This window comes from Sitodiplosis mosellana, unplaced genomic scaffold (assembly GCF_009176505.1).
Source record: "Sitodiplosis mosellana isolate CC-2019 unplaced genomic scaffold, AAFC_SMos_1.0 Smas_scaffold_47, whole genome shotgun sequence".
Taxonomy (NCBI): Eukaryota; Metazoa; Arthropoda; class Insecta; order Diptera; family Cecidomyiidae; genus Sitodiplosis; species Sitodiplosis mosellana.
This window is the reverse complement of record NW_022595289.1, coordinates 2,953,256-2,978,390: the sequence shown is the minus strand read 5'-3', so window position 1 is coordinate 2,978,390 and position 25,135 is coordinate 2,953,256. Positions and strand designations below refer to the sequence as shown.

At 38.1% G+C, this 25,135-nt stretch overlaps 2 protein-coding genes across 3 annotated transcripts in view; both read left to right on the top strand.

Annotated features, from left to right (window-relative positions):
- Positions 1-459: 459 nt before the first annotated feature.
- On the top strand, positions 460-5,497 carry LOC129570025 (phospholipid-transporting ATPase ABCA3-like). Of its 2 annotated transcripts, none has more exons than XM_055449379.1 (8): positions 460-529; positions 848-1,315; positions 1,387-3,487; positions 3,610-4,081; positions 4,152-4,543; positions 4,623-4,872; positions 4,975-5,040; positions 5,106-5,497. In XM_055449379.1, the coding sequence occupies exons 2-8, from the start codon at positions 875-877 to the stop codon at positions 5,296-5,298; spliced, it is 3,915 nt and encodes a 1,304-aa protein (XP_055305354.1). In that variant the 5' UTR covers positions 460-529; positions 848-874; the 3' UTR covers positions 5,299-5,497. The 2 variants fall into 2 exon arrangements, with proteins under 2 accessions (XP_055305354.1, XP_055305355.1); XM_055449380.1 differs by having other exon boundaries at positions 519-657.
- A 646-nt stretch (positions 5,498-6,143) lies between these two features.
- The window catches only part of LOC129570026 (uncharacterized transmembrane protein DDB_G0289901), a 31,383-nt gene continuing 12,391 nt past the window's right edge, over positions 6,144-25,135 (top strand). The window contains exon 1 of the mRNA XM_055449384.1: positions 6,144-6,419. The gene's annotated coding sequence lies outside the window, so the exon portion shown is untranslated. The remainder of the gene's footprint in view (positions 6,420-25,135) is intronic.

Sequence of the window (25,135 nt, the reverse complement as noted above, 5' to 3'; positions counted from 1 at the left end):
AAATTTCATGAAAAACCCGATGTGGTGACTTGATAAACAATGGTCATATTGTTATACTAAGACTAAAAAACCACTTCAAAATATTTGAATACAAGAGAGGTTAAGAGGTTTTGTCTGATACATCATATGAGAATGATAATTTATTATAATATGAACGCGATTTTTGACATAGAATCGAACTTAAATTTATAACGAATACGAATATGACTCAGAATTGTTATATGCTGACGACAAGCTTAAATATAAAAAATGACTTTGATATTGTGCATACATTCATCAAAATCGGTACTCTTTTATCGAGACGTCACTAGCGCATGCCAAATTGTTTGCGCATTGTGCTTCATATCGCTATGTTTTTTTTTCTCTATACCCTTTGAGTCAACTATAATGCTTCACTGATAAGAATAACTCCACTTTGAAAACTTTTCGCAGAAACGTATGAAAGTATTTTTGATGTTTATCAATCGTCATTGGATTCTCCACCATTCAACAATAAAACTGAATATTTTTCATTCCCAATATTTCATTTGTAAGTATTAACTCGTTCAGTTTAGTCTTACTGAACTGAATAAGTTTTTTTTTCTATACGAATTGAAAAATTTGCATCGACGTACCGCTCGTTCCTCTTCTATATTGGAGAAAAAATAATTTTTCACAGTACTGATATACTTTAATTTACTTTGATAAGACTTTTTAATGAATTATATTATAATTATAATTAAAAGAGCTAGTGAAAGAGTGAAAAAGAACTATCATTTTTGCAAAAAGAAAAAAAATTAGCAATAAATTATATTTTTGTTTGTATCATAATCTTGCAAATTTGAACCATGATTTTTTTTCTTCATAGAGTGATAAAGGTGGAAGCTACTTCAAGATGCAGGCCGGCGACTCTTCACACGTTCGCAATAGTGGACAAAAATCCGTGACAAACATCGATAAACTTCAGTTATTAATATGGAAGAATTTTTTAATTCAATGTCGTCACTATATCAGAACAATTATAGAAATTATGCTGTTTGCTCAATTCATATGTCCTTTATACTTTATTGACTTATCCAACCAAAAAAACATACCCGACGAGTATATCATCAGAATGTATGAAACGATGGGGACTATTGTGGGAGTCTTAATAGTTTTGAGCTTCATGTTTCCCACTGTCAACTCCGTTCGTTACATTACGATTGAAAAAGAGCGACAGTTAAAAGAAGCAATGAAAATAATGGGATTAGAATCGTGGATGCATTGGATCAGTTGGTTCATACGTATAATGGTTTTCATGATCATAGCAATGGGAATTATCGTGGCCTTGTTGAAGGTAATTGTTGTTTTTTTCCGTCGTTGTTTCGTGATTCATCATTTATTCTGATATTACTACATTATCTACAGTTATCATTATATGCGGATTGGTCAGTGCTTTTGGTGTTCCTGTTCGTATACAGTATTTCGATGATAACGTATTGCTTCATGTTAAGTGTATTCTTTTCCAAAGCAAACATTGCTACAGTCGTAGCAGGAATCGTTTGGCTTGCTTTGGTCGTGCCTTTTTCTTTTTCCCTGGAAACAGGCACATCGAAAGTGTTGTCATGTATTTCGTCGAACACTGCAATTTTGTTTGGATTTAAATTGATTTACAAATTCGAAGCAGTTCACAAAAATCAAGGTGTGCACTGGTCCGATTTTTGGGAGAAGCCAACATCTTCCGATAATCTCTCACTTGGGATCGTTACGAGTTTTATATTGGTTACATCTCTTCTATACCTCCTAATCGCTCTCTACGTCGAAAAAGTTTTTCCCGGCGAATATGGTGTGCCTGAAAAGTTTTACTTTCCATTCACGAAAACATTCTGGTGCGGCATGTCAGCTGATGAAGCAACGGAAAATGGAACAAATCAATTAAATCCAAACTATGAAATCGATCCGCGGAATCGTCATGCAGGAGTGAAAGTGAAAAATCTACGCAAAGTTTATGCCAACAAAAAGACAGCCGTTAATGGCCTAACACTGAATATGTTCGACGATCAAATTACCGTCCTACTTGGCCATAATGGGGCTGGTAAAACCACAGCGATGTCTATGTTGACCGGAATGTTTCCTCCAACATCAGGAACGGCCACTATAAATGGACACGATATTCGAACAAACATACAGAAAGCCAGAAGCTCACTTGGATACTGTCCTCAACACAATATTCTCTTTGACGAGCTAACTGTAAGCGAACATATCGAGTTCTTTGGCCGATTGAAAGGATTGAGCAAATCCGAAGTCAAAAATGAAGTTAATAAATATGTAACACAATTAGAATTGGAGCACAAGAGAAACGCCTTATCACAATCCTTATCCGGTGGAATGAAACGAAAACTTTCCGTTGCCATTGCTTTGTGTGGTAATTCAAGAGTAGTGTTCTGCGACGAACCGACCAGTGGCATGGACCCAACGGCTCGTCGTGCACTTTGGGATCTGTTACAGAAAGAAAAAAAAGGGCGCACCATTCTGTTGACCACGCATTTCATGGACGAAGCAGATGTGCTCGGTGATCGCATAGCAATAATGGCTGAAGGAGAGCTTAAGTGCTACGGAACATCATTTTTCCTGAAGAAACGGTTCGGAAGTGGCTATCGCTTAGTATGTGTTAAGAGTGACGGCTGTAGGTCAAGTGATGTGACTAAAGTTTTACACGAATTCATTCCCGAGGTTGTGGTTCATGAGGATATTGCCAGTGAACTTGTGTACATTTTACCCGTTGAACATGTGAATCAATTCAAGAATGTATTCGAAGTGTTGGAAGAAAAACAAAACGAGTTGAAACTGAGTAGCTTTGGGGTTTCGATGACTCCATTGGAGGAAATCTTCTTCGCTGTTGCATCTGATTCGATGATTTTAGACAAAAATGATAACAATCGACATCACAATAATAATATAAGCACATCCGATCCTGAGTCATCGGCAGCAGATACTCCGCTGTTGCGTGGTTTTAGTTTGCATATAAATCAATGGCACGCCATGTTTAAAAAGCGATTCTTTTGCTGGATGCGAAGTTGGATTATGGTCCTGCTTCAGACTATAGCCCCCGTATGTACAGTTACAACCATCATTCTATCCAATCGTTCAGTCGTAAAAGAATTTGGTGCTTTGATTGTTATAGTATTTTCAATTGCTGTGGCCTTTGTGAGTTCATTCTATATACTATTTTACGTGAGAGAACGATCATCAAAATCGAAGCTGTTACAATTTGTCAGCGGAGTAGACATTCGTACATATTGGATATCCTCATTTCTGTTTGATTTCATCACATATCTGGTGATTGTTGCAATTTCAATCATTCCATTGATCGTGTTCCGTGATGAGATTCTGAATGATTTAACACCATTAATAGCTGCTCTTCTCACATTTGGACTCTCAGTATTCCCGATGATATTTTTGCTGTCGTTTTTGTTTTCGTCACCAAGCAAAGGACTCATCGTGATGGTCGTGTTTTCCGTAATAATAGGTTAGTGGATTGATATTTGCAATTTTTTTATTGTTATCTGGGGGGTATTTGGACCTTCCTTTGCAATTCATGTTAATACATTTATCAAAACATAAAAATTTCTCTCATTTTTTTTCTCCTAGATTTTGTTCTTTGGTTTATTCAGTACATACTTGTCCAACGTAATCTCAGTGAAACAGCAAAAATACTTGAATGGATTTTCCTTGCGTTGCCACAGTATTCACTACTTCGTTGTGCTGAATCCTTAGTATCCAACCAAACTCCAAGTGCCAATGTTTACGATTGGAAGGAGCCCGGCATAGGACGACACTTAACTTATATGAGTGTCAGCGGTTTGGTGTATTTTGCTCTTCTTTTCATGGTCGAATTTCGAGTATTTTCCAAGGCTACGCAATGCATTCGTGGAGCTTTCGAAGGAAAGCTACCCAGACAGCCATCGGCACAGGGAATTGATGATGATGTCACTGAAGAGAAGAAAAAAGTGGATGCAATGTCCACACAAGATTTACATGTGAATAATTTGGTTTTACGAAAACTGTCCAAGTTTTATGGAAAATTCTTGGCCGTCAACCAAATATCCGTCGCGGTCAAAAGGTATAACTCACAAAAAATTTGCGTTTGACATTTGATATATTGAATGAATAAATCAACGGGATTTGTCTAGAGCTGAGTGCTTCGGGCTTCTTGGTGTGAACGGCGCGGGCAAGACATCTACCTTCAAAATGTTAACGGGTGACGCGAGTATTTCGAGTGGTGAAGCGTTCGTGCAAGGCGTTCGATTGAAAACGAATATGATGCAAGTAAGAAAAATCATTGGATATTGTCCTCAGTTTGATGCTTTGCTTGATGACTTGACTGGTTCGGAAACGCTTGAGATATTTGCTTTACTGCGAGGAGTTCGTTGTGAAAACATATCAGTGTTGAGTAATCGTCTGGCAAATGAATTGAATTTCCAAAAGCATGTTGACAAAAAGGTTCGTGAGCTCTCGGGCGGCAACAAAAGGAAATTGAGCACGGCTATTGCATTAATTGGCAATCCGATGGTCATTTATTTCGGTAACGCATATTTTGAAATATAAATGAAAAATTTGAAAATCCCCGGCAAAAATCAATTTTGCTTCAATTTTATTCCAAGATGAACCTACCACGGGCATGGACCCGGCCGCAAAAAGAAATCTTTGGTCTTTAGTATCGAAGGTTCGCAGCTCAGGTAAATCAATTGTGCTCACATCGCACAGCATGGAAGAATGCGAAGCGCTTTGTACTCGCCTGGCAATCATGGTAAACGGAGAATTCAAATGCCTGGGCTCAACGCAACACTTGAAGAACAAATTCTCCAAAGGTTTTTGGATCACTATCAAAATAAAGGAAAATATCGAGACTGAGTAAGTATGAAAGTATGATGGCATGAAACATGTGACAGTCGAATCAATTTGAATCGTTAGAAATATTTTAAATTCTGTTCGATACGAATTCTCAATTGTTAGGATGGAAAATGACGCGTTGAAAATCAAGAATTTCATTGATCAGAGCTTCCCTGGAGCAAATTTGAAGTGAGCATATTGAATATAAACAATGATGTGGTTTTCAATGTGTAATATTCATATCTTATTTGTAGTGAGGAATATGTTGGTCTCATGAAATTTTATGTGCCACCATCTGACTTGAGATGGTCATCGGTTTTTGGTATAATGGAAAAAGCCAAACAAACGATGCCAATTGAAGACTATTCCATCGGACAAACTTCACTGGAACAAGTGTTTTTGTCACTCACCAAACTGCAACGGGATCAAAAAGTTACCAAAGTATAATTTGGCGATGACAGAAAGGCAATGAACACTAAGTAAAATCGGAGATAAACTTATGTTGAAAGATGTATCGAACCATTTTACTAATTAACTTATATATTTTTTGTATCATACTTTTGTTGAATCTAAAATGTGACGTTTTGAACCTTATAAAAGGAATTATACTATTTTATACGTAATATTTAAACGATATTTTACACAATTTTGTTGAACTTTTTTTACTTTGGTTTTTAAATCAATCATTTCAAACAGCAGGCAAGTAAATTTAGTCTTACCCCACTTGAAATAAACAAACACCAGGCGTCCGCATCCACACGAGACGAGTATAGAGCATGTAAATATCCTATATAAATAGCATGCCATACGGCACAATACATAAAGAGACATAAAATAGTCTCGGTGAGCTCATGGTTCCATTCTGTTCCATTCGCAATTTGTATTTCAATACAATAAAGCGAGCAATTGACTAGAGAATGCTCCCTCAATTGGTGTATACATATGTGCTCGGTGTTAAGTACATGGATTGTATTCTCCGCTTGACGCACGCATACAACGATAATACGGCTTGATGTATGGATTCGACTATATAGGTGAATGGTGTTACACGAGTGAAAGAGACGAATACACGAATGATGCACGATGCTGCTTATTAGTAAGACGGAAAACGCTTCGTTTTATTGCTGTTGATTCTCTACAACACTCGAACCCAACACCAATACACACTCGCATCGGAGCACATCAAATCCATTATGAGCACTCATACACACAGCTGTGTCTGCATGTAATGCGAGTATGATGTTGTGTACACAAAAATCAACGGTACGAATGAATAGCCAACATTAGCGATGCTTCAGTTTATTTGGATCTATCGCTACTGACGAACAAGTGAAAATCAAAACACGGTATTTCGCTCGTTGTGTGATTCGTTAACAAACGAACGTATTGGAGCCATAAGTTTCATCGACCACTTTCACATCAATTTTAAAACGAATCAAAGAAATAAACAAACAAATTCATCTGATTGAATTATCAAATCTCGTGTGACTTATTATTGAAAATTGTTGGATTTTGGATTACCATTTTTTCTTGGACCGACGAGGCGATACCGCGCCGCACGACCAGAAGTAAGTGCTAGAAACAAGTAGTTTATTTAGTGTTTGTGAAATCAATTAGTTAGTTTTCCTCTGATTTGAGGTATTTGATTTCATTCCGTTTCGTTTAAGTTCATTTAATCGGAATTTGTGTTGTGTATGTACACAAATTGACTGTTGTAAGAGAGTGAACCTCAGACGTTATTTCTTGGAAATCTATTGACAAATGAAGAGAACTACGACGACTATTGATATATTAGTGAAACATTTTCGTCTCATTTGCTCTCATGCTCGCCCGTTTTTTTTTCTTTGCTTTTTGCGAGTTTTTGAGTAAACACAGTGAACGTCATCATCTGGTCGACCGTGTATTTTACGGTTTTTTGTTCGTTTGTTTCGTATGCTCGTTCGGCGTTCGACGCACGACTCAAGGAAATATTATTTTAATTATATCACAATACACTTGCATCGCGTTCGACCAATCGACTGATTTCATCGGAACGAATATTTTAACAGACGAACAACATATTGAACGTCGAAATGTGTAGAAAAAAAGTGCCACATAAAACGCAAATAAATTGCGCTGTCAAGTGAAAATAATGAAATCAACGTCAAGATCACCAAGTGCTACACTAAATTCGAAAAAAACGAATTGAATTGAATCGAATCGCAACGTTGTTCCTTGTTTACACATTTATTTTAATGCCATTTTAAGCGGCGGCATTCCCGTTCTAACTCTCGCAACGGGTATTCCGGGGAAAATTTGAAATTCATTCTCGCACTCGGAAATGCTTTTCAATTTCGAAGCACACACAGTTCGTTTTGCGTTGATATCTCAATATTGAATCGTTGTGCTCAGCATGGATGGCGTAAAAGTTATGGATTTCGTGTGCGATTCTTTTTTCTTCTTCGCTTGCTCGCTCAATCTTCCTCTCTCTCTCTCTCCCTCCCTATTCCAGCGATATTTCTATTCACCTTTCATCACTGCTCGGATAATATGTAATATTCTATTGATTTTTGTGTGTTGCGCTTCCATCTAGCATGTTACCGAATGGATTCCAAAAATCGGGTACGGTGAACCTTGTTCTATAGCATAGCCCCATTACATTCTCGCTGAGCATTCGAGACATTACATGAATGTTGAATGTGCGTAAAATTTTCCATTGTGAGAAAGACTATGTAGTATATATCGGCTCTGGCATATTCTCTCTCTTGCCATGCTCTGCTCATATTCATACTTGTTGTGTGTTTCGCCAGCAGTTATGCGTAATATGAGTGGACGTTTTTTTTCACGTTCGCCAAAAAAAAACACAAACACATTCGTTAAACCATGTCGTCGCTTCTCTATGCCAACAACATCTAGCCCACTTGAATACGGAAAATATGCTAGTTTCTTAAAGGAAATTTATACGCGTGCACTCCGACTTAATCAAAACGAACTACTCGTTTTGATGCTACTGCTCACCCTCCTTCCTGCATTCGATTACATGGGTTTTTTGATGTTCATGGATATATCGATGGCGTGTTTAATAAGTGGAAACCGCAACTATGGCGAAATAATCACTGCTTTTATCTCATCTCCGATCAATAAGATTGGATTTTCATGTTTTCATCTCATCTCATCGCTTTATATCTCCCTATATCGCCATGTACGTCGCTTCGCTCCATCCACGGCTGCAGCCACAGCCGTACACATTTTATGGTTCTTATCCGCCATTTACATGTAACAAGCATAGTAAAATGTGGAAAAATTTGCATAAACACAGATGAAAAAAATACTGATAACAATGCATCCACAGCCACATGTCTGCATGTAATAAGAGCATTCATCATTTGTTCTTGGTGGTGTTTTACAGTTTTGTACAATTCTTCTGAAAGGTTCGTCTCGCATAAAAGGAGACACAGAAAAACGTTTCTAGATTAGAAAATGGGATCTGCATCGAGTTTGTAGATACAGTAACAATGAAAAACAGCTGAGATTGCAGCGCATTTCGTTTCACTCGTTTTTTTTCTCTTCTATTACATGCGAAAGATTACATTTTTACTATGCAATTCGTCGTGCTATGACTTTTTGATGATAGAACTGCGTTAATATTGCATTTTTTTCCACCGTCATGAACTCGAAAAGCACACGAGTGGCTTTTCATTTCGACGGGGCGTTTTATTAGTTGTGTTTTGCCAGCGCCAGTTCACTCGCTCGTGCTTTGCGACATACTCGACATTTTCAAAGCACTTCAAAAGTTAAGTTTCAACAATTCATTGTTGTTTTACTTGATTGCGGTAACTTGTGTCGATCTACAACACACTCGCGCACACACACATATACATAAAAAACATACACAAACCATCAGGCGAACGAGAGAAGGGTTCGAACACGAGGAACAACACTAGAAAAAGACTGGTCTCTTACAGTTTTAAGATTTCAAAAGTTTATGACATTGATACAGCACTCCACCAGAATGTTTAAAGAGACCGCAAAACTGTGCTTCGAAAGGCATATTGCCTCGGAAAAACTTTACAATTCGTTTTTCGTTTGCATTCCATAATTCTTCTTCTTCTACTTCTTCTTATTAACCAAATGAAAAGCGTCGTGCACAAAAGATTCTGCGCTCACACAGATTTTCGCTTTCTTTACATTATTCCCGGCGCTCGGCAGAGAAAAGAAATAAATTCACTAAATATTTCCTTTGTCGTTTTGTAAACAAAGATTGAGTTTGTTTTCATTTCCTCCTTTGGTGCAGCCGCTTGATGATATGAGCCAGAAGCATACTATCACGCGCGCGAAACCTTCGTTAAATTCAGCTCGATTATGTCCTTTGAATTATTAAAAAAAAAGAGTGCTCTGCCGCACCCGCGCATCTCATGTCATATATTTCACATAGAACCATTTTTATTTAATAATCTTTAATAATAAATGTATGCGCACGGCACGAACCACCGGCTCACCTCACTTCACTTCACCTGCACCGCCGTCATCGTGTCGGCCAAACACGAACTACAAAGATTTCCACTGTGTACTTTTGATGTTTATCGGATTTACTTCGTTCCGTTCCTCAGCAGGAGCAGCAGCACCACCACCACCACTTAAACTGGGTATAACATATTGTCATTTTTCATGCAACACTCCTTCGACAAACTTCGAATACAAAGTGAAATGGCGCAATACATACACACACAACACAATGCTTCGCAGCATAAATAGAATTTTACTGGAGCGCGTGTTTTTTCTCTCTCTCCCTCCCTCTTTCATTTGTTCCCTTTTTATTTACCAAATAAAAGCAAAGCGAAAACTTTTCTCTTTTCATTTTTTTTTGTCGTTGTGCTCTACCAAATGAAAATGAACAACAATTCGCCATCATTCTTTCTCTCATTTTGTATTGCTATTTATGTTTTCATTTTCTGTTCGTACGAATGTTTCATGTTGTTTATTTTTCGCAGCACAAGGAAAAATCGTTGTTGAAACTCGTGGTCCCAGGCAACAATATCCATCTTCATAAGATCACCGCCGCTTTGGTAATTGAATGGTGAAAGCACTCTGTCAACGGATTTCAGATTTTCATTCGGTTTTTCCAGCATTTGGTTGTCGCGACTGATATTTTTTACTGGTGCAAAAATTCGGTTTTTCATTATAAAAACGGCACCTTGCCATATTATGCAACGACGTTATGTGTTGTGCAAAACTATAGTTATATTTTAGTTGTTGGTTGAACTTTTTTCCGCTGGTTCGAAAAGTCTGTGTCGATCATGGAAATAATACCGTCAGCATATTGAGAATGGGAAACGGAATGGCGCGAGAAGTTTCATTTTTCTCATCTGTTTGGCCGCGTCTTATGGGCAAACCGTGAAAGCTGAGCACAGAGCAGTGTACAATGTGAATGGCGACACAAGTTTTTCCTACCGAAAATCCATTTTCTTTTCGCCTTTACACACAAATCCTCTCGACGAGCTCAACTATTGCTATATGAAATTTTCTCGCGTTTTCGGTGTCATCGTTGTCGTTTGTTTTTCCTTCGTTCATTCTTTCATTGTCTCTCGTTCTTGAATCGTATTACTTTTCACCGAAATAATTTATCGGTTTCCAGAGCATTTTCCATTTTCATTCTTTTCGCTTCGATCACTCTTATCAGGTTATTTGTCGACATTCTTGCATGGCATTCGCGCTAGCCATGTTAATGTCTTCTTCTCGCATATATATTTCTATATTTATAATGAGCCTTATTAAGTGAAAAGTGTGAGCCCGAGCACTGAACGAATTGGCTGGGCGAGGAGGACGAGGGCAAAACATGGAAATGATGGCACGGCGACCATTCCAAAATACGACAACAATTCACCATCCATTTATCTGATTGAGCGGGGCTCAAGTGTGTGCGATGTATCAACCACCGTTTAAGCATATTTGCCTCCTCGTCGTGTACAAAGAGAGGGAGAAGGAGAGCGTGAGAGAGAGAGAGGTACACACACACACAACAACTAGCACATAAAGATAAAAACTGATGAAGAAGCCCAAACTTTATCTACATATTTTCGCTTTACTGTTATTGCCAGCCATTTATTGATGTGGCTGTGCCTGATGTCTCTCCAGTTAATGTTATTCATTTCGTTCTCATGCTCACTCGGTTCACTCCGTTCATTCGTTTGCTTGCTAACTCGCTCGCTACGGCCGATTTCATTCTCCATTTTCGTTTCAATATTATGCGACGACATTCTGCTTTTTATGGGTAGACGACTGACTGTTTGTATGTCGGTTTACGTTATTCATTTCGACCTTGTTCCATGCGATGCAGCTGCTCAAGTAGTTTTCCAAAATCAGATTTGAGCTGGTGTTGTTCATCTAATTTAATTAAGGACGATACTGATATTTCTTTATTACAACTTAAGATCTGCTTCGCAAGCACTTTTTTCCCTCCGTTATGATATGCTATTATGGGTGTATTAATTAAAACCAATGCGACATTTCAAGTGCTTCACTGGCTAATACAGCGGCACTTGCGAACGAATTCAATTCTGTGTCAAGTCACACCAGATGGGTTAGCACTCTCGATGTAGCTTGCAAGTGATTTGATGTTGACCGAGTCGTCTCATTTTATCTGAGATCGCTTTCCATTTTCATTTTCCATGAAAACAGCTCAACATTGTTTCGCACATTGTTCGCGTACACACAGCCTGTGTTCAAGACAGTAGCAAAATACATTTTATTAACACCGACGAACCCTATTAATTGTTTGTTTCTACGCTAAAGTCTTCCTCCGTTTGAGCTCTTTTTAACTTGTGTTTCCTGTGCAATATGAAATAACTTAGAATTAAAGGCAAAAGCGCGCAACACAAACGATTAATTATGCCACTTTAACAAGCTTTCCTTTTATAATATTTTCACCGCGCTATGGTGTGGTGTGGTGCGTTCCACCCGAATATATTTGCGGATCGTAAGCACTTCAAATTGATTAATATGCGCAAAAAACTCATAAATTCATCATAATCGTACATAATTTAATAAAAACCCCCCTTATTATTACATTTTCAACGCGTCAATTTACTTTAACCGGATATATTACGTGTGTATGATGTCGTTTAACAACCACCCTAGTCCATCGTCACATACACATGTAACAACAACAACTCCAACATCAACACGACCATTAACCGATTCAAACGTTTTATTTTCATTTACAACTTGGACTCGGTGCTGCCTTTTCATACGATATTTGGTTGCTTTTTGTTTAGTGTATCCGAGTTTGACCTGAAAAATTTTGATCGATATTGAAATATTCAATATGATGGAGAGTGGATGGAGTGTGAAGTAGCTGATTGTAAAGTTTTGGAAAGCAGCTTTAAATTGTTCGGCAACTTTTTTATATACTCTTTTTTTCCTCATAAAATTCCATTCGCTACTGTGCCATAAATTGTTGGTGTGTGTATTATTCAAAATAGTTTTCCTCCTGCGGCAAATATTTGCAGTAATAATAATAATAAATATTAATTATGCAGTTGATAGCTTAATCGGAAGCCGGTGGGCAACGAACGCGTGTTATTCTGCCTGGTTTGCAATGAATTTATTCATTAAAATCGTTAAAAGCATCACATGCGCAAAACAAATATGCTTTTACCCATATTTTTTTTTTATAAAGTCAAACATCATCACTATGAATGTTTTATTTGTGAAAAGAAATGAAAATGCGACGGCGAAAATGATTTTCGAATTCAACCCACAAACAAAAACCGGCGGCAGCAATGGAGACGAGCATCCAATGCACTTTTCTTTACGATGCAAGCATTTTCATGGAGCTTGTAATTTATGACGAATTTTTATGGTGTGACCGTTAAATTGAAGGTGGCAAAAGGTAGCAAATGAATGTTCCATCGACTTCACTTTCCGTTAATTTATCGTGACATTATTTTTGCCAGTCATTTCGTTCAATATCGTGGACTTCCTTATGCCATCCGTCTTGGTATATTTCCCCAGAGTGTTGGCGCGCCCCGCTCAGTATATACATATAATTAGTGCAGGAAAAACTGAAACTGGCTTCACTTAACCACAAATCGATTGCTGTAAGACGAAGGAGTTTCATTAGTCTAGTACTGGTATTAAAACATGGATATAAACTGCTCTGTAAATTACGAATCGTTCGGAAGATTTATGTGAGAAACTGAGTAAACCACCAAGACTATTTATTACGAACTGAATCACTAGCTTTTAATTCAATGCAGATGAACGAACCGAAAAGAATGGAGATGGACATAGAGACACACACACACACAAAAACCACACTCCCAATCAACTTAAAAACTTGGCACTGAAAACGGAAAGCATGAATATGCTTGAATTGAAATGCAATTGAGCGCCGCACAATAACCACTAGAATAATAATTATATTGATAAAATCAGTGAAACCGAAACTGTGCTGTTATAAAATATCAGCCCTCGAACAGAGTTGCAGTTGGAGTGAGTCGAGGCGAGCACGGTCTGGCCGGTTCGAGGATGGCGACAAATAAAAAAATAAAATCCAAAGGGAAATGCTATTTTCTGCATGATATTATGCAGTGCCATCGTTATGCAAACAAACGCTTGAAAATAAAATATAGTCGTAGTCGGACATATTATGGAATCCGAGTATATGCACGAAAAAAATGACACGCACACACAAACGCAGGCCAACACAATCGAATACAAAATACAAGATTTATACAATGAATGGAAATTGCGAGCGAATAAATATTTCCGCTGGTGATTTTTGTATTTTTGTGGTTTGTTTTTCTTGTGTGCGTTGTCAATGTTTGGGGGGAAAAAGGAAATTTAAAACGTTAATATTTATTGAGCTGTCTATCGTGGCTGGTCGTTTCGCCTACAGAATATTTTTGACGCATTATGCTCAACGAATGAACAACAAGAGAGCATTCGCGTAAGCTGACAATGTAGTAAGTGTCCGAAAAACTTTTTACACTGGCCGATTTTCTATGTGTTCAACGCTTTTTATCTGTGGATGGTGTGAAAAACCGGGCAAACGATGAAGAAGAGCGAACAAAAAAGAACACAGTGAAAATTGTGTTAAAACAGCGACGCAACAACAACAGAATAGATCAGAACCGAGAAAAAAAAACAAAGCATAGAATTAAAAGTGCTTCGGACGAAAACAAACGGTTTTGTGTATAGTGTGCGCTGCTTCCGATGTGTGTATAAAGTCAAACGAAGTCGAGCATTTTTGTACTCCTTCATCGCCATAAATTATCGTTGAATGTATTTTGTTTCGGTCCAAGTTTTATTTTCGTTAAAAATCCATCTATTTTCTCTCGTCGCTCTCAAGAACCCCTTGAGCCATACATTACATAACTCTTTTTGCTTCATTTCTTCTTTTTTCTTGTTTTGTTTTCGAGTCGAAGATAGTTTTTTTTCTTTCTAATTCAGTGGTTAAGATGCTTTAATAAATGAAAATTTTTGATATAAAGTTCTGCAATCTCTCTCTCTGTTACGCGAAATGATAATGAATGTGCGGGTCGTTTTTCATCTCAAAAACATTCGTCTCACTTTTCTCCGTATCGGATGCTTTCTCTCACTTGAGCAGCCAAGTGATTTAATGCCGTGCAGGAAATAAATGCTCTTAACCCATTCGCACACATTTAAAGAAAAACGGTTATTTTCGGGATTATTATCTGATGAAAATGATGATAACTTTTCAACTCGAACAGGCTCAATCCCCCCGAGCTTAAAAACCATTCTTTGTGTGATCGTTTCGAATTATGAAGAGAATATGCGTGTGCGTATTTATTATGCTTTCACAATTTAAATAGTTATCGCTTTGTTTTGTGCCACATAAAATTCGGGAACGTGAAACATTCGAAACAAAGATCAAAGTATCGCCTTAACGGCTTAGTATTACAAACGAAAAATCACTAATTAGCGTGTAATTTATTGTCAGCTCCATGGTTACTGTTTTGTAACGCACAACATCTAATGATTTATCATTTCAAATGTCCCATTATTTTATGCAAGTGATTTGTCAGGATTTAGCGAGATCAGTACGAGAGCATTTCTCATTAACATCTTGTCTAACAATAGAAATGCTTGTTGTCAACAATCAGCCGAACATTTCGCACAACATTCCACTCAAAACTTAATAGCGATCGCTTTGTATGACGCGTCAACCAAATCGACAATCAAATATGGATAGTAGATCTTGAATGATGCATGAAAATTTCATTTCAAACAGATAATAGAACAAAAAGAAACTTTAATGCGAAGCGTTCAGTTTCGGAAATGCGACTGAGTTTTGTGCAAAATGCAGAAATGCTCCGACATTAAAACATTCGCTTCAAGACATGTCGTCAATGGGAAAAATTAAAGAAATTTTAAGAGACAAATTAAACTGAAAGATTCATCATTCGAAAGCTCCATTACGGTATATTCTGCGAGCAAAATACTTTTGTTACTGTGTTCAATTCTCTTCATTTCATTCATTATGTTTGTTTGTTTGTTTGTTTGCATGAGTCGACATTCATTACATTCTCATTACTCTCCTTCGAGTTTCGAATTCTTCGCCGTTCCATTCTCTTCATCTCGATTTCTTTCCGCCACTCTTGTTGTCTTCACTTGTGCCGTCTCATACCCATTGCTTCCGAATATAGCCTTCTGCTGTTTCCCGAATGATACCGTTTTACAACTGAAACCATAAATTTTTCATTTGATGCTTCATTCGCTCCATTTCCAAAATTGCTTCTGTTTTTAGTTTTGACGTGAATGCATTAAAAGCCAAATTTAGCTTAATGCACTGCATGCTTTGCAAAATAACATCTACGTATACCGGGTGAACGAGAGGCGAGAGGTAATCGAGACCTGCATCAATTTCGAACTTAGTAATTCAATCAAATTTGACATCGATCCAACGAGCATGCTGAACGATGTGATTCCAAAAATAAACCAACTTGATGTATGTACGAGAGGCAGGAAAAAAAAGACGGGGAAAAAAGATGAACACAACTTTCGCCAAATTCTAATCGTTCGGGAATATTTCGTGCATGAAAAACGCAGAAACCAAAACGACGACGAAATGTTGCCAAAATGCAAAATGTTTATTTATCCTCAAAAATAGATGCACACATACACCAGTCAAACTGTTCCAATTTGCTTATGCTGTGCGCACTGGCAAATATCGGATCGACATTGTGAAAGACAGCCACAAAAAAAGCCAACCAGAGCAATCAATTTTGAATTTGATCGATTCGATATAAAATGTTTTTTACATACAAATCACATAAACAACTGCCAACCACAGGCATATAACGTAAAATGGATTGAAAAAACACAACACAACAACAAGCGAATGGAATTTGGAATTGAATGGCGGTTGAAGAAGAGCATTGTGCTGATTTTATGTTTAAGCTTCGATAAAAATTGAAAGCGCAATAAAATGTGATAATTGTTGTTGAGTTAATTGGCATAAAAACGACGGACATGAAGATTTGACACTTGAAATGGGTAGCGGACTGCAAATGTGTGCCAGCTCAAAATACCGGAAACGAATGAGATGAGATAAGAAGAATGAAAAATCCTCTCTAGCTGCACAACGATTATATTGGCAGCATTTATTGAGTTGTTCGAATTTTCAGCTCACAATGGAATGCATTTTCAATTATTTTACCACTCAATTGATTTTCCGCCAGTTCGATTGAGTGCATCGATAGGACGCAAATAAAATTCATTCATTATTTTCTTCCTCATTAAACGACAATAGGTTGAAATATGAATAGAGTGGGAGAGAGAGAGAGAGAGCCAAATTTCATAATTTTATGTCCATATCATAGGTATGGATTGTTGAATGACCGAAAATATCACAATTTGTTCGACGATTTTCCGCCAATCATCACCGTTTCGCCAGTTTCCTCATTGAAATGTTAATCGGATGACACAGCAGACTGAAATACCACCAAAATTATTTGAATTTCCGTAATAAAAATAAGTGTGGTGTTTGGCGTTGGCAGGCGGCTTTCATATGAAAATTGATTCATGTTGTGTGCATGCGTCGGTGTGAGTGTGTGTGTGTGTGTGTGTGTGTTAAACCAGCAAAAAGAAGGTGTGAAATTTTAAATTAAAATGTGGTTTTTGTGACTTTTTGCCATGAGTCGGCCCTTTTTCATCGCTTTGTGGCCCATTATTTTCATTTACTGGCCCATCAAAATTTATTGTTCAAACTGAAAAAAAGAAATGCGAAAACGACGAAAAATAAATGAAAACAATAAACATAAACGTGCGGAGGCTGTGTGACGATGGAGCATATTTTGTTGTTGTTTTCGTTGCTGACGCTCTGTTTACTGTTCATACTAAGTCACTGTTGTTGCGCATTGCACAGTGGGTAATCTATTCAATTTAAGGCAGAAAAAAATTCGACTAGCTAGAATCCTAGGATTCGTGTGTTTGCATTTTAAAAAAAAAGGATTCTATTTCATCGCATCCGTGAACAAACATGCATCCGTGCATCGAGCGAATGAACGAACGAGAGTGTGAGCCGCTTTGCGGAGGAGAGATGAAAGGAAGAACATGAAACTGGTGGTGAAGATGCTTGGCTGGTCTTGCCCACCGAGAGATAGATTGCGAGCGGGTGCAATCATGTACTTTCGTTTCAGTGTATTTATAGTTGGGCGATTGTCGTTGTTTCTCGGTGAATAAATTATCGCTGCGAGTACACGAAGAGCGAGAGCGACAGCGAGACAGAGAGATGTGTGTATGGTGCACATGGTACAACCATAAAAGTGCCGAACACTTACCGCACGTATGATTCATTTCATTGAATCGTTTAGATCGTTTTCCGAGCGCATTGTTTTCACCTTCCGGATGGGAGCGAAAACATTGTATACGTGAAAACGTGATTACGAAAACAAATCGTGCTCGCGTCATGGCACCGCACGAAATGCTGTCACCACGATTAACAATGCAAATGGTGTTTGGGCTCATCTCTCTTCCCATTCTGGATTAAAAATAGATTAAAAATCAACCGGCACCGAAATATAAAACGATTTCACTGAAATAAATGTTGCGAATCGCTTTTTGCCATCGACTACAGCTTTTTTCTCGCTTTTTTTTCCGCTGCCGAATCAATTCGTTGCTATCAAATGATTCCCGTGTGCAAATAAAATGACTAACAGTCACTCAGTTGTATGTAACTGTATGTAGTGATACACAACTAAAACTGACTAAGTTGATTGAAATCATGCGTTTTGTATGGAGACAATCACGTTTAGTTATTCTTTCAGTCAGTCGACTAATTTGAAACATTTTGACTAAGAGTGATTTGTGATCAAAGTTAACTGCAGTTGCTTATTTTGTTCGAGACAATCACTTTTAGTCAGTCAAAATGTCCCAAATTAATCGACTGACTAGTCAGTTAAAAATTTCCACACGGGTTCTATTTACCACCGTTAGCTTTGTTTGCCTGCAAATATTGGCATTGGCAATTCATTACATCGCGAATACTGAACCGAATGCTCGGCGGAAGCGTGGAAATCAAGTGGACTTTGCAAATGGAATGAAATTTTCATTTAATTTGATCGACATTGAAACCCGCATCGATATACATAAATTCACTTTGATTTATGACATACATTTTTGACGCTCCCAACGCTTCATTACAGCATTCACATTGCATTTGAGCTAACATTGGGGGCAGGTGGCCGGTTTGGTGTGTGTGTGTGTGTATTTGTGTATGTTTAATATTAAGCTGATTTCGGTTTGGAATTACATCAGAATCAGGTGCATTGTCCTCCAGAAAGAAATTGCGCACCAGCGATGGCGCTGTCCGATGTTCAACATGGCTAATTATGCTCGTTTCAGGCAAACACTTGAATACATGAATAATGTGTATTGGGCACACAATGCCATATCCACGCCGTTCCGCTCCGCTCCGCACCACTCCACTCTATTCTGCTCTAGTTCAATTCAATTCAATGTACGCGGGGGTGTAAAATTGATGTGACCTTCCCCGAAAATGGAGCACAAAACGGTTTTTGAAATAGAAATCATGATTGTGCAGTAGCATGCAATGCCGAAAATCGCTTGTATATGCTATACTGTCTGTATTCTTTGGTTGTATGTATATTTGCGCCACTTATCCAATAAATATCGAGCTGCATCGCCGATCCAAAATATCCATTCCACCGCTTTAAATAACTTGCGATAACCTAATTTGGGGTTTTGTGTGCATAACGATGCGGCGATTCAAGTTTCTTGTTTGATAGTTAATTAAAAGGAAATCTTCGATTGAACGAACACACCGAAACAAGTGCACTGTGTATTTCATTCGACCAACCGGCCCGCCGACCGACAAGCTTACTCAAAATAATCGCCCCAAAAACCCCATATCTCCGGAGGTTTGTTAATATTTCCTATCACAAGAATACCATGCAAACGAAGTCAAACAATCAAATTAATGGGATATTTTTGTTAGATTCTCGATTGTGACTTCCATTTTATTGTATCATTCGAGAGATTGAACGACATTTTTCGTTTAACTGGAACAAACTTTCCGTTGCATAGTCAAATAGTGTAATTACACAAATATTAACTTTTTTCGGTGCTGTCTTTGTTCCAAAAACTTGCACCATATATGCGCCAGAGTTCCATGTCTCATTCTCATTCGCTATGATAGTAAAAGTTGATTGTGTGTCAAAACTGTTTGCACAACGTTGAAAATCATCCCGAGTGCAAGTGACACTGTGTCAAATGTGTGTGTATATATGATATTGCAAACGGTTTTCAATCTCGACACACCAGCCAGACACCGACAGGAGGAGAGGAGAGAAGAGAGAGAGAGAGCAACTTGCAATGACGACTCGAGAATATAAACGAACGAAGAAGGACGACAAAAAAAATTGATATCGCACACAAAATGGATAAAACACATCATACATGTGTTATGCTACGTTGTAAAGTCACGTTATATACACGACGTTGACATTGATATATGCGTCTTCTCACAAGGAATCATTATGCTGTCGCTGTGCTCTGCTACAGCTCACCTTATGATCTAATGACTTTTCCATGATAAGATTGTACAGTCAATTTAATTTTGTGTCTACACGAAAACTAAATCGCATCACGCAGCCACGAAACATATTGTCATTATTTGTGAGGTGGTGTGATTTTGGGTTAGTTTTCGCGTTTCGGTGGCAGCAAATCAATCTCTCAAGTGCACATTGTATCGCTCTGGTTGCTGTTGCCGGTACGAGTGCATAAAAAATTCATTACGAAACTTTTGGAATTGCCAGTTTCTTTAGAGTGTTCAGAGACCACACACATATATATGTATCACATACGGTGAGCACGCTAAGGGTAATTCAATACGAAGCAAATTTCACCGTCTCTAACTTGCGCTCAACGAATTTGATCGTTTCATAATACTTCAGTTTCACTTGGAATATTATTGGGTTGCCGCTTGCCGAGCCATTGCTTTCGTGTAATTTAATAAATTCACAACGCCACACGCGTTGCTCTACAACTTCCACTAACTCGTCACCAAATACGATGGAGAGCAGTGGGAAAAAAGAAGCATGTCGTGTGTTTTTTTCATTGCTCGGGACATTTGATTGCCACCAGTGCATTAATAAAACCGTTATGAATTTAGTTTGAGAGAGTTTTTAATTGCATGTCTGTTAATTGCGGATGCAGTGCATTATTGCGGCGTTACGGGTACAGTAAGTGGTTTAAAGGCTCGGAATATGGAAATGGATATGAAGCATCGGTACCTAGTAGATATGGTATGGTATGTTGTGTCTTGTTTTAGTGCCGTTTTTGGTTTGCCACTTGACCAAAATTTATGCATTGAAAACGAGTCGACGGTCGCTCCATGTCTCTCCAAAGTGGACTCTCTGTGGGTATGGATATGCAAGCAACCATACCGTAGTGTGTGTTGCTGCTTTATCGAGGAAAATGAAAATTGAATCCGGATGCACCAGCAGTCCTTATGACTGGATCGTCGTCGCATAAAGGAAAATCATTTAAGACTGCATTCGTATGAATGAATGCAAATCTACCGATATTATCGGCAGCGTTGCACATACACACACACACACACATATATACACTCAAATCTAGCAGTTGCATTCTGAAACGCATCATTTATTCATATAGTACTTCCGAATCAAATTTCCCGATCACATTGAATTTCATGAAAGTGCATTGCATTGGATTGGATTTTGTCATTGACACAATACTCAAAAGCGTCAATTCACACATGAATTTGTTTGCTTTTGATGCATTAACATCTTTCTGCACGCACTATTGCCGACTTGATTTGACTCATTCGCTTCTCTCTCACACGCTGGGCCGTTGTTTTATGTTTTTGGTGTGTGCCAAAGTGCATACGTGTCACATGTTGACTCAAACATTATGTGGTGATTGTATTGATTTTGAATGAGAGCTGACATCGGCTCGATGTGTGTGTATGTGCACCGTGTGATTTGTTTCCGCTTCGCTTCACTAGCAGTGTTAATTGCTTTCTGGATTAGGTGCGAACACCGATGCGCACACAAACACACACACACACACAAAGCGAGCAAACTATGCGACGACAAATGAACGATGGAAAATACCGCCTCGCATCATAACGATAAAGTCAAGCATCGAAGTAAAACACGACGAGTAATTAACATTAAAAATTTAAAAGGTTCCCGTTTTGTTCCACAGTTTCCAAATTATTTTCGCATTTACCGTATTCACCGAATAAATCTGTCTGAAAATTCTGCTCGACGGAATAAATGCTGTTGTGTCACGATCATCACAAAACCTATGAAAAATGTACCGAAAACATTTTCCATGCAATGCGTTGATGGTTGTACCGTCGCTGCTGCTTCTGTTGCTGCAATTAACAAGGAAAATTTGGAAGTTTTTGGTTTGTTATTGTGTTTTAAAATGGGAATAGACTTTTTTTCTCTGCTTGCTACTCTCAGGCGGCTTCTGTTTGTACTGGTGCTGCGAGTGTAGTGTAGTGAGTGAGCGGGAGTGCAAAGGGCACTTGTGAAAATACGAAATGAAAATGGGAGAGAATGTGCGAAACAAAGATAAATTTAATACACCGTATCCTTGCTATTCACCCGAGGCATCCTTTGTGTGTTAGAAAATTTATGCTCTTTGAAATGTTTATTATTCACTTGCAACATTTAATTGTTGGCCGTGCAGTCGTCTGTCGAAACGAAATGGGGAAATGGCTGGTGCATGGAAATTAAAAGTCTTTGTTCGATACCACCAAAAGTGAAACGGCGCTCGAATTGTCAGACACGGTAATTTCAACGATGATACCCAAAGGCATTCCAACTATTTTTGGCTAATGCACTCGATAATTCTTTTTGACATTTTAATTCTTCTTCGCCATTCGCTTCCGAAGCGCATACAAACTCACACACACTCATTCACTATCTGTTTATCTGATTCGGCGCTCGATCCCCAGTGCATTCATCTTTCGTAAAAGAGTGCTGCAGCAAACGAATGGAAAAAAGCGGACACACACATTCACTCCAAATGAAAATGACAAATTACGTGAATGTTATCGTCATGTTCAACAATTTTATTAGTCTCTTTGGAAAATAGAGCGATGCAAACGCCCATGCCGCTGCCTCTGCCGCCGCCGCCGCCGCCGCCGCCGCCACTCTACTGAGCTCGTTTTCATATGGGACATGCTTTTGAAAATAAATGAGAGGCAAAAAATAGATACCGAGAAAAAAATATCATCATACCTACACCACAGGCCATAAGTTTGGATACCCCTATGAAACGTTTGTTTCTACGCTTTTTGAACAGTTTCACTTGAAATTTAGTATTGGATATGAAAATATATCGAAATTCTGACCGAATGGATGATTTGGAAGATAACATTTGGCCGGCCTATGGCCATCTTTTGGCCTTTGAGCTGTGGGAGCCAAAATCGAAGTCTTAAACGGGCCATCGGATTAAAAAGTTAAATACGCCATTGGAAAGGTCTTGAAAAGTAGATGTGATTTTTGGTATTAAACATCAAAATCGGCCGGCATTTGGCCAAGATATGGCCGTTTGTAATTTTTGGCCGAAATCTTCAATCAGCCATATCTTGGCCAAAAGCTCGCCGATTTTGATGTTTAATACCAAAAATGATACGTACTCTCTGAGACCTTTCCAACGACGTATAGCATGTTGAAATTGGACAAGAGGTTTGAAATTTAAAAATTTTGGGCCAAATTCATTCATAGGGGTATCCAAACTTATGGCCTGTGGTGTACATAATGTTGTGTGATGTTCATGCTCCATTTTCGCTTTAGCGCGATAATTGATTTGACAAAACGGTGAACATAACAAATAGATAAAAATTATTTTCGAGCATTGCCTTTCAGCATGTCAACCTGTCCCGTTTAATGTAAACAGTGGTTTCGAATCAAATCCAAATAAATAAACAATGTGAAAATGAAAGCACACATGCACGAATAAATTATGTAATTATTAGTTTTTAATTTCATTATGCCGTTATTCGTGTTCATCCATAATTTCTTCTTTCTCCTTACTTTGTAGAATAGCGTGATTCAGAAAAGAAAACGCGGCACACATTGAGCTAGTTTATTATTTGGACAGATGTTCAGGAATTTTAAATAACATATTGCTGATTCACATGCCACTTGAGCATGTTTCACGTTCTAAATTTGATTTGTTTTCAATGTAATGAATACAGATCGATTACGTCATTTTGGGAATTTTTCAAGCGAATCACCTTTGATCATCACCGAATTTTTTTCTCGTGAAGGAATTTGTGATGTTTACTTCATAACGGACCGTTATTAACGGTTATAAAATGCGCTATAAGCTAAACCGCATCACTATAGAGCAAACCATTTCAGAGTGGACAATTTTGGCCGCCTCTCACCACGACCATTTCCATTTTTGTTTTTAAACTGTAATGCTTTTTATTCTGACGATAAACTTGTGAACCGATTAAAATGGAAAAATCTGCAAGTGCCGGGCAAAATTCAGTGTCAAATATCCGGAATGGCTTATCCGCCAAAAATTTTCTCTCTATTTATTTAAGCAATTTGGAAACTAATTGCTTTCATAGTACCAGTGGCTTTTTCGTTCCATTTGAGATGAGAAAAAAAAGAACATTGTCCCACTTTGAATTTCATTGGCTCATTTTGCCGCGCGCACTGTGCCGCTCGGCCAAAGTGCTGCGACCGATTTGAATTTAATGAATGTCAGAAAACTGCTTTCCACTCTCTCGGCACTTGTCCGACGGTTGACTTTTCCTCCGAATAAAAAAAACATTTGCATATTTTTCGGACAACACTTTTCCATTTGCCTCACATATTTGCATTAAAATAGTGCCACTCGAAAGGTTTAATAATAAAGTCACTTAAAACAAAGTGGATATACCGATGTGATAGCCAGCATATTTCGTTTGCCGAGTGTATTTATTGCACCAAGCCCCTAATATTTATTTGGATTTGCCAAGTGGCAAGAGTTTTGCTTTAAGAATAATTAATACGAAAGGCATTTTCTACAAGTGTTTCTGTTGACTGCTGCTGTAAGTGAGAGACATGCCTAACATGTAGACAGCACAAATTTGCATAAAATTTCTCAAAGTCACAATCTGAGCTCACAGCAAAACTGCAAAGTGCAAAAGTGCAACATATACGATTTGACTTCGTAAAATGCAAATCCGGAGTCTATCCACTTAAATCGATGATAGATATTCATGGAGCGTGCATTTATCAATGTTGGTCGGGTCTATGATTATACGGCTGAGAGTCTATTTATGGATATGCCACTTCAAAAAATGATATTACAATTTTTGGCTGGCACAGAGAAACACATACTACAACCAAAATTGGGGATTTCGGGTTCGGAGCGAAGCACACACTGACTAACTGGCTGGCAACCGAGAACAACTTGAGATTTTGTTGCATTTTTTATTATTCGACTGTTGAACACAGAAGTCATGAAGCATGGCACAAATGTTTCTGTCGCTAGATAAACGACTGCATAAAGAATATCAAAAACCTGGCAAAAGTTCATGCAGTCAGTCTCCCCGATACGATACGATACGAAACCGGACCGGATTTGGAATTTCTTTATTTTCTTTCTCTCTCTCTCTCTCTCTCTCTCTCACCATTTCATGAAATCTCAGCGAACAGTGATACGGAAATTATTTAAATTTGTATGAAACCAAAAACCGATTTCCCCACCATGATTCACTTCAGACGGAGCGCATTTCTGTCAGCAAATAAATATATTTCATGTTCGTTCATTTCTTTCT

What these genes read in the sequence shown, in the direction of transcription:
- LOC129570025 (XM_055449379.1), top strand. Translation starts at nt 875, where the DNA reads ATGCAGGCCGGCGACTCTTCACACGTTCGCAATAGTGGACAAAAATCC. An exon ending in TTATCGTGGCCTTGTTGAAG is followed by an intron (nt 1,316 to 1,386) that starts GTAATTGTTGTT and finishes CATTATCTACAG; the next exon opens with TTATCATTATATGCGGATTG. An exon ending in ATATCCGTCGCGGTCAAAAG is followed by an intron (nt 4,082 to 4,151) that starts GTATAACTCACA and finishes GGATTTGTCTAG; the next exon opens with AGCTGAGTGCTTCGGGCTTC.